This window comes from Naumovozyma dairenensis, chromosome 1 (genome assembly GCF_000227115.2).
Source record: "Naumovozyma dairenensis CBS 421 chromosome 1, complete genome".
NCBI lineage: Eukaryota > Fungi > Ascomycota > Saccharomycetes > Saccharomycetales > Saccharomycetaceae > Naumovozyma > Naumovozyma dairenensis.
In genome coordinates, this window is record NC_016479.1 from 1,351,169 (window position 1) to 1,361,703 (window position 10,535).

The following is a 10,535-nucleotide window of genomic DNA, read 5'->3' on the forward strand; positions in this document are numbered from 1 at the left end:
AGAAGGTCTGTGTAACGCTGTGTATTTAGGTAGTAGTGGTCTTACTAGAAAAGTGGAAAAGGGAGATCCTCATCACTTGGCTACCAAGAAATGTGCTTTACACAAGGAATATATAGATATATAGCTTCTTCCCATTAACTGTTATCATCATTCGAGTGATTTATGTCGCAAGATCTTTACCTCACCCTGTCTTAGTGTTTCCAAATAGCGTAAGGTAAGAGGATCTACTAGACTTTCTTCTTCAGCGCCAGTCTTTAAAGGAAGCTCGGATAGTCTGGATGCTGCTAATGCTCTGATGATCTTTTTAGCTGCTGTGTTCATCACCTTTGGAGCTAGGGAACGAAGACTCTTATTTAAATCGCGCTCTTCTCTAATATGTTGGAAATATGCCTGCCATGTGTGTTCATTCATGCTCATAAGTGTAACTAGTGCCTTAAACGCAGGCGTAAGTTTACTCTTTCTATCCCAACAAAGATCTTCTAACCACTTCTCTTCATTATCATCATTGTCGTCAATTTCTTGTTCCTCTTCTTCCGCGCTCTCTTCCTCACTCTCTTCATCACTCCCTATTTGCTCTTCAAGTTCTTTATACCATTTCAGGAAGAGATCACGCCCAGCTTGGATCCACCACCTAATTCTCTCTTCGCATTTCGAATACTGCTTTTCGTTCAGCATTTTTGTAAGGCTATTACCTGCATACACAATATCAAACGGGTTGTCAGCCATAGTAAACCCACATTTGGCTAATAAAAACGCATTAGGTAATGGGCCATAGGAGATAAAAATTTCTTCCCCTTTCAATATACCCCTAGTTGTCACTATATCAACATAATCATCTGGATTGTTAAGTTCCTCCTCAGGTTTACTCATTCCTTGTTTATCATCTTCTTCATCACTGAATGGCTCGTTATGGTCTTTCTCCAATTCTATTATTGTCTCCATGGAGATAATATCATTGATAGTAGCCCCATTTGCATCTACTTTAAGATGATTTTGGTCTAGTTTTGCCATTTCTATCGCTTCTTCGGCTTCTTCCGCAAGAAGATGTCTGCATGTTCCTGACTCACCACATTTATCACAGACATCGAACAGAGAGAGGAATTCGGCATTCACATTCTTACAGTGGTGATTAATTAGGTCAACAATTGGGACCAACCCACTTTCATGGAATTGATCTATTTCTAATACTCTTGAAGATAACGCAAAGGCTAAAGAGCAAAACCTTTTGAATTTTGTATCAAACTCGTCCTTATCATTCGGATCATTCAAAGATAAATAATATTCAGGAATTGATAGACCAAACTCATCACTCCATTTCTGCGCTAATTCGATAGCTAACTCGAAACCTTCCATCACCTCCTCTTGAGGTTCTAATATCTTATGAAATACATCTGCAGTAGTTCCTTTCAATAACCTTTTCTGTTTCTCCGTCCAAAATGAAACGGGCAAAATTGGTTCATCCGTTTCGGTATTTTTCAATGGTATGTGTTTCAGATACGGATACCAGTGACTTGTATCTTTAAACGTTGATATTTCGTAAATAAATGCAATATTCAAGGCAAACATCCCATCAATTTCTTCATCTTGTAATAAATTTGCGATATTACTGTTTGATGCAGAAAATATAGCAGATTTAGGAATAGAAATTATCTTCGTACCTTCTCCTATGTCTTGGGTGGCTATGATTCCTAATCCGGTAGCTGTAGGTGATTTAGAGATTTCGCAATGTGATGTGAGAAATTTGCCTTCTGCTTTCTTGACAAAATCTAGTAAATCATATCTTGATTCCTGTGTTGTCTCGAACATTATCAATACCTCTTTTACATTGGTATTAAAAAAAAAAAAAGTATTATTATCGTGGTTGTTCATTAGAGCATCTCATCTGTTTTTAAAAGTTTGAGATTTTTCCAAAATCTTTGTTGATATGAACAGGTGACTGGGTGTTTGAGACGATGCCTTACCTGAAACTCCGAAGAACAATACTATTCAAAAATAATCGACGCGCTTGCAAGGTACGACAATAGAATACTTTAGCAAAGGATAGAGAGGTAAATAGTGACCCTTTTTGGCCTAAAACGGTTTCCTTTTAGTCCAGCAATATATTGAGCTATTTAGATGAGAAAATAAATAAAAATCAAAGGAATGTTTTCCAAACTTGTAGCATGTACTACAGCAGCTGTAAGGGTTGTAAAGCAAACTGTTGAATTTACCAGATTATGCCATGCCTCTGTAGGTCATAGGTCTTCTTGGGCCTTATGGAAAAAAGAAGTGGACTAGAAGGTCAGAGAACTGATATCGAGCATCCTTAACTACAAAGTAATCTCGACAAGATAGTGAGATAGATGTATTAATATTTGAAACTACTAATTCTTCATTGATTCATTGCTTTCCTTACTTCAGCTCCAGAGAATTATAAAGGCATGTGACCCAATCCTGTGTCTATCAACCCCATTTTGCTCTTGCTTTGTTCTCGTTTAGACTATGGCTTCTGATCCTTCCAGAGCTTAGAAATAGAACCTCCTCAGTGTCGTTTATGTAGATATTTCAATCAAAACTGGTTTACATTAAACTACGAAATGGGGGAGGTATATGTCACATATATGTCAGTCATGAGCTTCTATTTCTTCCCATTATGATCTACAAAAATATTTGAAAGCTGAGTAATCAAATAGGAGGCTGCTAGCGATTAAGTAGTTTGTATTCCCCTATTTTGATGCTACTTAGAGCGATTTTCATAAAGTTCAGTAGGCAGGAACACTTTTTGCAGTATTTTCATCTGGTGCTTGAGTTGTATCCATCCCTTAGTAGTATCAATCAATTTTATTGGCAAACATCATATAGACTATACTGTAAATAACTGCCTGGATTTCTTTTAATATTCTACTATTCCAAGCTCAGAGAAGTTTGATATAAAAGATATATTAACTTTAAATATTCGAAAGATCTTTCCTAAATATATAGTCTCTTGTTTATATAGGTGTGGTAAACTCTAGACAATAATAGGGTTAGACGTCTATAATGAAATATTTTATTAGCCTCGGTTCAGAAAATTGTGGCATATGCGATCTTACTTTTGATTCATGTTTTGCTGGATACTATTTTTGCTGCAAGTCGCTGGAATGTGATTTAATTAGGTCATTTTGGTAATTCAATAAAACCTCGGTAAAACTTGGTAAGAAAGTAGCTTGTATAACTTCCTTCAAATCGGATGTAAACCCATTCAATTTAATCTCGAAATTGTCTTCATCATGCATAAATTCAGGAATAACCAAAGAACCTTTCCCTAATTGTTTCTCTTCTTCCTCATCTTCTTCATTCCTTCCTAAAACTTCGAGGGATATATCGACATGTAAATCAAAGTAACAAATAGGTTTTCCTTTTCTTTGAGAAACATTAGAATCACCTTCAATTTTTGATATTTCCACAATTTTAATCAATTTAGTATTATCATCAGTAGCCTTTGAAAAAATTAATAATTTTTCATTTAAATAATCTTTAGTCCATGGTAAGGTATTTTTATCTACCCAATGCCAGTTATTTGGATTCAATACAACCATGATTCAGAAGTTTCAGTGCACACAAGAATAAAAATCTCAAAAATCTTAACGAAAAGAGCACGAAGATTATAAACTTTATGCGAAGTTTATTTAACTACCTCGTAACGATATCAAACGATCTCCAATGCGGTGTACTAACTATTATTCAGGTGAAATAGATATGATATTAACTAATCTTACTATGGTTAACTAAATATATAGTTTTGGATTTTAGTCTATATTGAATTACTAGTTTATGGAAAATTCCAATATGCGGGATGGAAAAAGAAAGAAAAAAATTACTTTCGGTGTGGTGTCTTGATTTTTTTCACTTTATTCTGTTGAAGTGGCATCGATGATTTAACTAATTTAATGTCAGATGGTTTATACTTTAAAGATTCTAGCCATGGGATTGTTAAAGGATTGGTATCTTCTTCTATTGAATATTCAATCTGTCTAACAAAAGATGAATCCAATTTAGAGTTACCACGAAGCAATAATAACCCATTATCTATGGCACGATCTGTAATAGCTTCCTGAAACATTTGCAATGAACCTCGCGGTAATTGAATAAGGGATACTTTCCTTTGGGACAAATAACATAATATGGGGATTTGTTGTAGAAGAATTGCAGGGATGTCTTGGTCCTTATTGCAAACAAACAAAATCGCAGAGTCGTCTTTGTCATGACTGTCGGTTGACGACAGAAATGATATTATTTCATTGAAATCAAAAAGGATATCCCAGGGCCATTCTGATCTCGGTATTGACGATGATTCGAAATGTTTACATTTGTTTAAAATGGAATTTTGTAGTAGGTGAGTGACAATTTTTTGGTCTTTAATGCGAGGCCAATAATTAGATTCACGAATAAATGGAGAATCCAGAAGTGGTTTGTAAACTTGTCTTCTTTTTGCAATTTTTTTATCTAGTGCTTTCAAAGAATTAGACATTATCTGTGTATCTTCGCAGTGACGTTGGGTATTTGTTCAGCCCATCACATTACGCAGTTGCTCATTGAAAGAAACATAAAATAAAAAATAATAAATTTGATACATTTAACGCTAAAGTTTTTGGCTTTGTTCGTTCTCCGCGGCGTCTTATAACAAATATCTGTGAGCCTAGGAGGAGGTTCGACGTTCTGTAAAGTAATGGGACTTAAATTGTCATTTACCTCCAAAGAACAATCGTAACCTCTGTCCATATATAAATATATTATTGAATATCTATTAAGTAATTAAATGAGATAATAGAGTACTTTTTAATTGAAGTTGGGCATTTCGAGCTAATGATTTGAACTACCTTTCGCACTCTTAAGATATATGAAGCTTGTCTGAGTGTCAAAGAACCTTCAAATGGGTAAACAGAGTGTCAGACGAAAGGAAAAATTTCTCATTCTACACTTTAGTTTCAAATAAATGTTGTTTTGGTAATTACTAGCTTTCATTAAACAACCCTATAAAAGCATAATATTGATGTGTGAGGATATCCACCTACTTAAATAAATACATTTAAGAATATCCCACTAGTAACTACATTTTCACTCAGGGCGATATTTTGGCACATATTTTTGGCACCATCGAAACAAAAAATGATGTAATGGTAATAGACAATATGAATCGGCCTAATTCTGCTTTTTTACTGACTATAACACACAACTCCACACTTCTATAGCTGACGTCCGCTTTGCATAATTTTTATTGAATAATTGTCTTCTCATACAAAGTCTATAATTACTATGTAGCTTAAGTATCTTCTCGATTATAGGTATACGTCTCCCTATAATGGAAGCTCAAGTGTCTACTGGTTTATATACTCGCTGTTTCGTCTTGTGTATTAGAGGTCGTTCGTGTATCAATGTTCGGTATGTTTGTTGCTACGTGGAACAAAATCAAGAAACTCATCCTTGTTAGCTCAGTTGGTAGAGCGTTCGGCTTTTAAACAACCAATCGTTTAAACCAAGGATACCGAAATGTCAGGGGTTCGAGCCCCCTATGAGGAGTTTCTTTTTAACCTATTTTTTTCACTTGTAAAAACCGAATACAAATTGAATTTATTAATGTTAGTTCATTCGAGCCGACTAGGTAATCGAGGTTCGATTGTTTCTTCTTATTGTATATTTTAGGGTACATTTACATTTACACGTTTCCAAAAATTAGATACATATGCTACCATGAAACACATATGTACGTGTGTATATTTGGTATTTCCGAATTGGGAGGAAAAACGAAAACATTTGGCGTGTTGTTTTTTGATACGGAGAGACGAGAGGGCTGATAGTGGGGCAATGGTACGTACGGACACTTTACGCGGTTATTTTTTTTTTTGGGTTTCGAGAACATGTTCCAGAAGACGCTCGCAAGGAGAACAGTAGGCAGTACATAGTACGCAGTCGTAGTAGTACGTAACAGTTGTTTTGAGTTTGAGAAATGTAAAGTGTAAAATGTAAAATGTAAGATGTAAGATGTAAAATTGGCGGAGTGTCGCAAAAAACAACTAGCTAGACAGAGCGGGATACTTTACTTTGCTACGTATGTTTCAACCACGTAGTACGTACAATGTAATGCACTGACGTTGTCGCTATACTCTCTCTCATCTAACTTTACTTGTTTCAAAACAGTTCTATTTATTCTTCGGTCCAAATTTCAAGAAAGTTATTAATCATGGGGGATTATTTCAGTTGATTGAGGACAATTATCAGACATCTATAGCTAACAATATAATTCAATAAGAAGGGCAAGAAAACGACAATTTCAATTTGCATTTGTTAACATTAGCACACATATCACTAGGTTTTTTTTATCTATCTAGCAAGGTCTCAAATTGTACCATTCAAGAAGGACAATATACTCTGCAATCCCGAATTGCAATCAAATAAAGAATCTCAAATCTCTTGGTTTTTACACAGGGTGTTTATGAATGAAAAACAAACATGATAAGCCTTCATAAAAACCAGCATAATAGCTATAAAACCGACCATTATATACTTTCGAGGTCTAGGTTTATATTGTCGTTCCTACTACTCTCATCGTTATCAATTACTACGGTGTTAGCAGCAGATATCTACAATTATCAAGGTTGCTATGCCGCTTCTGATATAAGGAAACTTTCTCTAACTTCCAAAGGATCATACACATATCAATCACGCTCATATTGTGAACAACAATGCCCAGGGGCAGCTTTCGTAGCTCTTTTACAAGGTGATGATTGTTATTGTGGTCAATCAGAAGATTTATCTTCATTTTTAAAGCTTAGTGCATCAGGCTCTTGCACTGTACCATGTCAAGGGTGGCCATATGAAACATGCGGTGGAACTTCATCTATGGATGTTCTGATAAATGCAAATAAAGATATAAATAGTCTAAGTGAATCATCTTCTTCGACAATTTCGTCATCAAATACTAAACAATCCAAATCAAGCTCCAAACCAACTTCGTCTTCATTAACCTCCAATCTCGAGTCTTCTTCCTCTTCTTCTTCAAAAGTTATTATAGATGTTTCCTCCTCTCTAACATCTTTATCTGCTTCCGATGTGAGCTCTTCTCATACAAATTCCTTTACATCCTCGTCTACGTTTCCGTCATCATCATCATCGTCTTCGTCTTCGTCTTCGTTACCGTTATCGTCTTCAACCCATTCGACGACTTCTTTGATATCAAGCTATAATTCTGCCAGTGCGTCTGAATCTGTTTCGACACAAGTTTCACAGACAAGAATTACATCCTTAAAATATACTACCCATATCATTACAAAATCTGTAGTAACCAATTCCGATCAAGAGGCGAAAACCATCATAGTAACAACAACATCAATAGTAGAAACTGCAGTTCCCTCTGCAATGTCTAATAATACCATTAACGCAGTAAATAGAGGTTCCAATAGTAAAAGTAAGAAACTAAGTGGGGGTGCCATTGCAGGTATTGTCGTGGGCGTAGTTGTGGGTACAATATTGATCATTGTTCTATTGGTTTTCATCTTCTTTTATAGAAGACGTCATGATACTGTAAACATTGAAGAAAATAAACAATATCAACCTTATTCCTTTGGTGATGAAGATGCAAATCCTATTTTCATTCCTAATAGCAATAATAATAATAATAATAATAACGCTCAAAGAGCACTTTCATCAAGAAACAATAATTCAACACCAATTATTCCAAATTCAATTAAAAACACATGGCATCGACCAACAAGAAATAATACTTTATCAGATATGAATAATAATTCTAATTCAAATACTGGTCCTGATAATAATAATAATAATAAAAATAACACAAGTTTCGGCATAATACCGACAACTAAAAGGAATATGTCACTTAATGACCTTAATAGATCTAAAAATAATAGCATTAACACAAATAGAACGATTCAATCAGATAACGGACCTATACCAAACAATAACTTCCACCAATTTAATATTCAGCCCACTGTATTCGAAGAGGATCCAACAATATCACAATCGAGACCTCCTTTGGGAATAAATGAATCATTTTATAATGGGAATCAAAGGTTTAGTGCTACATCTTTACCTGATATGATGCAAGAAAGAAAAATCTACGGATAGTAAATCCTGATGATGATGATGATGATGATGATGATGATGATGATGAAGAAGAAGAAGAAGAAGAATAATTATAGTAATGATGACACTAGCTTAAGCATTAATAATAATGCAGAAAAGGACAATGAATTTAATCTGGTAAAATCTTCCGATGAAGATTAGAAAAACAGTTTACAGCAAAGAATAACTATTCACCATTAAGACTTTTTATGGACAAATTGTCCCACTATTTTCATATTATTCTAGTACACTAGACTACATATAGACATTCGATTTCTTTCCAAAAAAAAACAAAAGAAACTATATAAAGAAACATTTTCTAATACAGCATAGTATTTTTTTATCCAAACACAGCGAACGGTTTCCAATTGGTCATATACTTTAGTTTATCAAAAAGATATATATGTATATATTCTTCACCAATATGAAAATACAAAAATTAATTTTTAAATTTAAAAATAAATGCTTCCAATCGGATTTGAACCGATGATCTCCACATTACTAGTGTGGCGCCTTACCAACTTGGCCATAGAAGCTATATATCTGAAGGAAATCATACCTTTTTGTTCTATTGTTACTTTTTCTAATATTGTTCATAAATACTTCGATAAACCAAAGTATCTCGTCCTTATCGTCCAGTTAAAACTTACCAATCTGAGATTTGAAGTTTTCTTATTTTTAGACAAAAGCTGCGCCTGTTGAAGCGATGATTTTGTCTGTGTCAACTTATTATTTATTCCTGATCAATCTTTTCGTCATAGCAAACATATATTTAATCAATTGTTTAGCTAATGATTTGACTTCGTTGTTTGGGAATAACGTATGTTCAGCCATACCATTAACATATATTCGAGGAGATATTGCTTTTTAGGAAATATAACATATTAAACCATATATTGGATGCAGATTTGTCGGAATTATAATGTATCTGGCACATAGTGTACAGACACGTGGTTTCGTACAACACGATATATGTTTTCTATATAAGAAAATTTTTATTCCATATGTAAAGTGTATAATATATATTACTCTCCTGTCCTAGGACGGGGAGGAGCAATTCTGCAACGAATCTACCTATAAGGTCAGGTCCTGCAGTCTAATCTGCATCCAATATATGGTTTAATATGTTATATTCCCTAAAAAGCAATATGCTTCGAATATGGTAGCGTTTAAAGTTGCACCCTGACCGCAAGGGTGTTAAGATTTTAGGATCAATAGATGGTGCGTAGTAACTGATTGCTGCTACGGAATTACATATACCCTTTGGATGCTACTGGAAATATCCAACCTTCTGTGACCTATTAAGTTAGAGATCACAACTATTTGTGTCCAGCCCTCTATTTTTGGACAATCCATAGATAGGCATGAATAGGCCTAGATTATGTCTTTGAAACAATCACATACACATTCAGATCAGAACGGTTACAAGTCACATATTAGTATAAGTGCTACAACGAACCTACATAAGTCACTATCAGACAATAAGGAGTTCATTGAATAACGTATTCTATTGCACAGGACCATTAGAGTCAGTGTCCGAAGGCTGACGAGCCAATAGAGCCAGCGTTCACAGGCTGCCGAGCCAATATAGCCATTGTTCAAAAGCTGCCGAGCCATTATAGCCAAGAGTCATAGAGCCATGCACCAATATTGCCAGAGTCACGGAGCATATTGAGTTTCCCAGAGCCCGAGAGCCGGAGCCATATCGCCAAGCACTAGATGCACACATGAGTGCCACCGCCAAGTACTAGATGCTCATATGAGCCAACAAGCTGCGAACCAGATGCACAAGCGCCAACAAGCTGAGAACCAGACGCCTACATGCGCCAAATAGCCAAGGACCAGATACCTACATGAGTAAGATTGCCAAGAACCAATTATCAATATCTGCCAAATTGTTCACATACAGTTACTAGTGGTACCAGCGAGCCATCCATTAAGTTATCTAAACTATGGTATACATGGGGACACGAGTCGTCAACTATACGAATCCCTCTCACCGTATTTACCTTAAGATATCGAAAGACTATCAAGACCACTGACCCGAATCCGAAAACCCATTTTTCACTTGCGGGTGATTGAAACATTCAACTCATAACTAGTTTTTAACATCTTTTGCAATGAAACTAAAAAATTCGACATTGCAAACGCATCATCTACGGCGCTAACTATAAAAAAAAAACCCAATGTTCCGTTGACAAGTATCCACTATTTTGTTACCTCTGCCATGATAAATTTATGACCGTCTAAGTCAATTTTTTTTGAGTGGGGTGGTATATGTCATTACCCATACTTCGTAACGTTTATTTCAATCTTCTACTCAACTACAAGCTTCGAACAGGCGCTGCCCAGCTTCTAATTCGGGTGGTAGAGTTGGAATATATGGAATTAAAAGTGGAATCGCTAAAGGTATAATAATACCGAACGATTTCGCCAAT

The 10,535-nt window shown here is 35.2% G+C and overlaps 4 protein-coding genes and 2 non-coding genes across 6 annotated transcripts; 2 read left to right on the forward strand and 4 right to left on the reverse strand.

Annotated features, from left to right (window-relative positions):
* Positions 1 to 147: 147 nt before the first annotated feature.
* On the reverse strand, positions 148 to 1,869 carry RKM3 (protein-lysine N-methyltransferase; the record flags this gene model as incomplete). Its single annotated transcript, XM_003667948.1, has 1 exon — positions 148 to 1,869. The coding sequence occupies one exon, from the start codon at positions 1,867 to 1,869 to the stop codon at positions 148 to 150; it is 1,722 nt and encodes a 573-aa protein (XP_003667996.1).
* Positions 1,870 to 3,095: 1,226 nt separating this feature from the next.
* On the reverse strand, positions 3,096 to 3,557 carry HCH1 (Hch1p; the record flags this gene model as incomplete). Its single annotated transcript, XM_003667949.1, has 1 exon — positions 3,096 to 3,557. The coding sequence occupies one exon, from the start codon at positions 3,555 to 3,557 to the stop codon at positions 3,096 to 3,098; it is 462 nt and encodes a 153-aa protein (XP_003667997.1).
* Positions 3,558 to 3,835: 278 nt separating this feature from the next.
* Positions 3,836 to 4,489, reverse strand: POP3 (Pop3p; the record flags this gene model as incomplete). Its single annotated transcript, XM_003667950.1, has 1 exon — positions 3,836 to 4,489. One exon carries the CDS (start codon positions 4,487 to 4,489, stop codon positions 3,836 to 3,838), a length of 654 nt encoding a protein of 217 aa, XP_003667998.1.
* Positions 4,490 to 5,439: 950 nt separating this feature from the next.
* NDAI0Atrna16K lies at positions 5,440 to 5,538 on the forward strand. Its single transcript has 2 exons — positions 5,440 to 5,477; positions 5,502 to 5,538. It is a non-coding gene; the product is annotated as a tRNA-Lys (tRNA).
* A 930-nt stretch (positions 5,539 to 6,468) lies between these two features.
* Positions 6,469 to 8,100, forward strand: WSC2 (Wsc2p; the record flags this gene model as incomplete). Its single annotated transcript, XM_003667951.1, has 1 exon — positions 6,469 to 8,100. The coding sequence occupies one exon, from the start codon at positions 6,469 to 6,471 to the stop codon at positions 8,098 to 8,100; it is 1,632 nt and encodes a 543-aa protein (XP_003667999.1).
* Positions 8,101 to 8,560: 460 nt separating this feature from the next.
* On the reverse strand, positions 8,561 to 8,633 carry NDAI0Atrna15T. Its single transcript has one exon. It is a non-coding gene; the product is annotated as a tRNA-Thr (tRNA).
* Between the last annotated feature and the right edge of the window lie 1,902 nt (positions 8,634 to 10,535).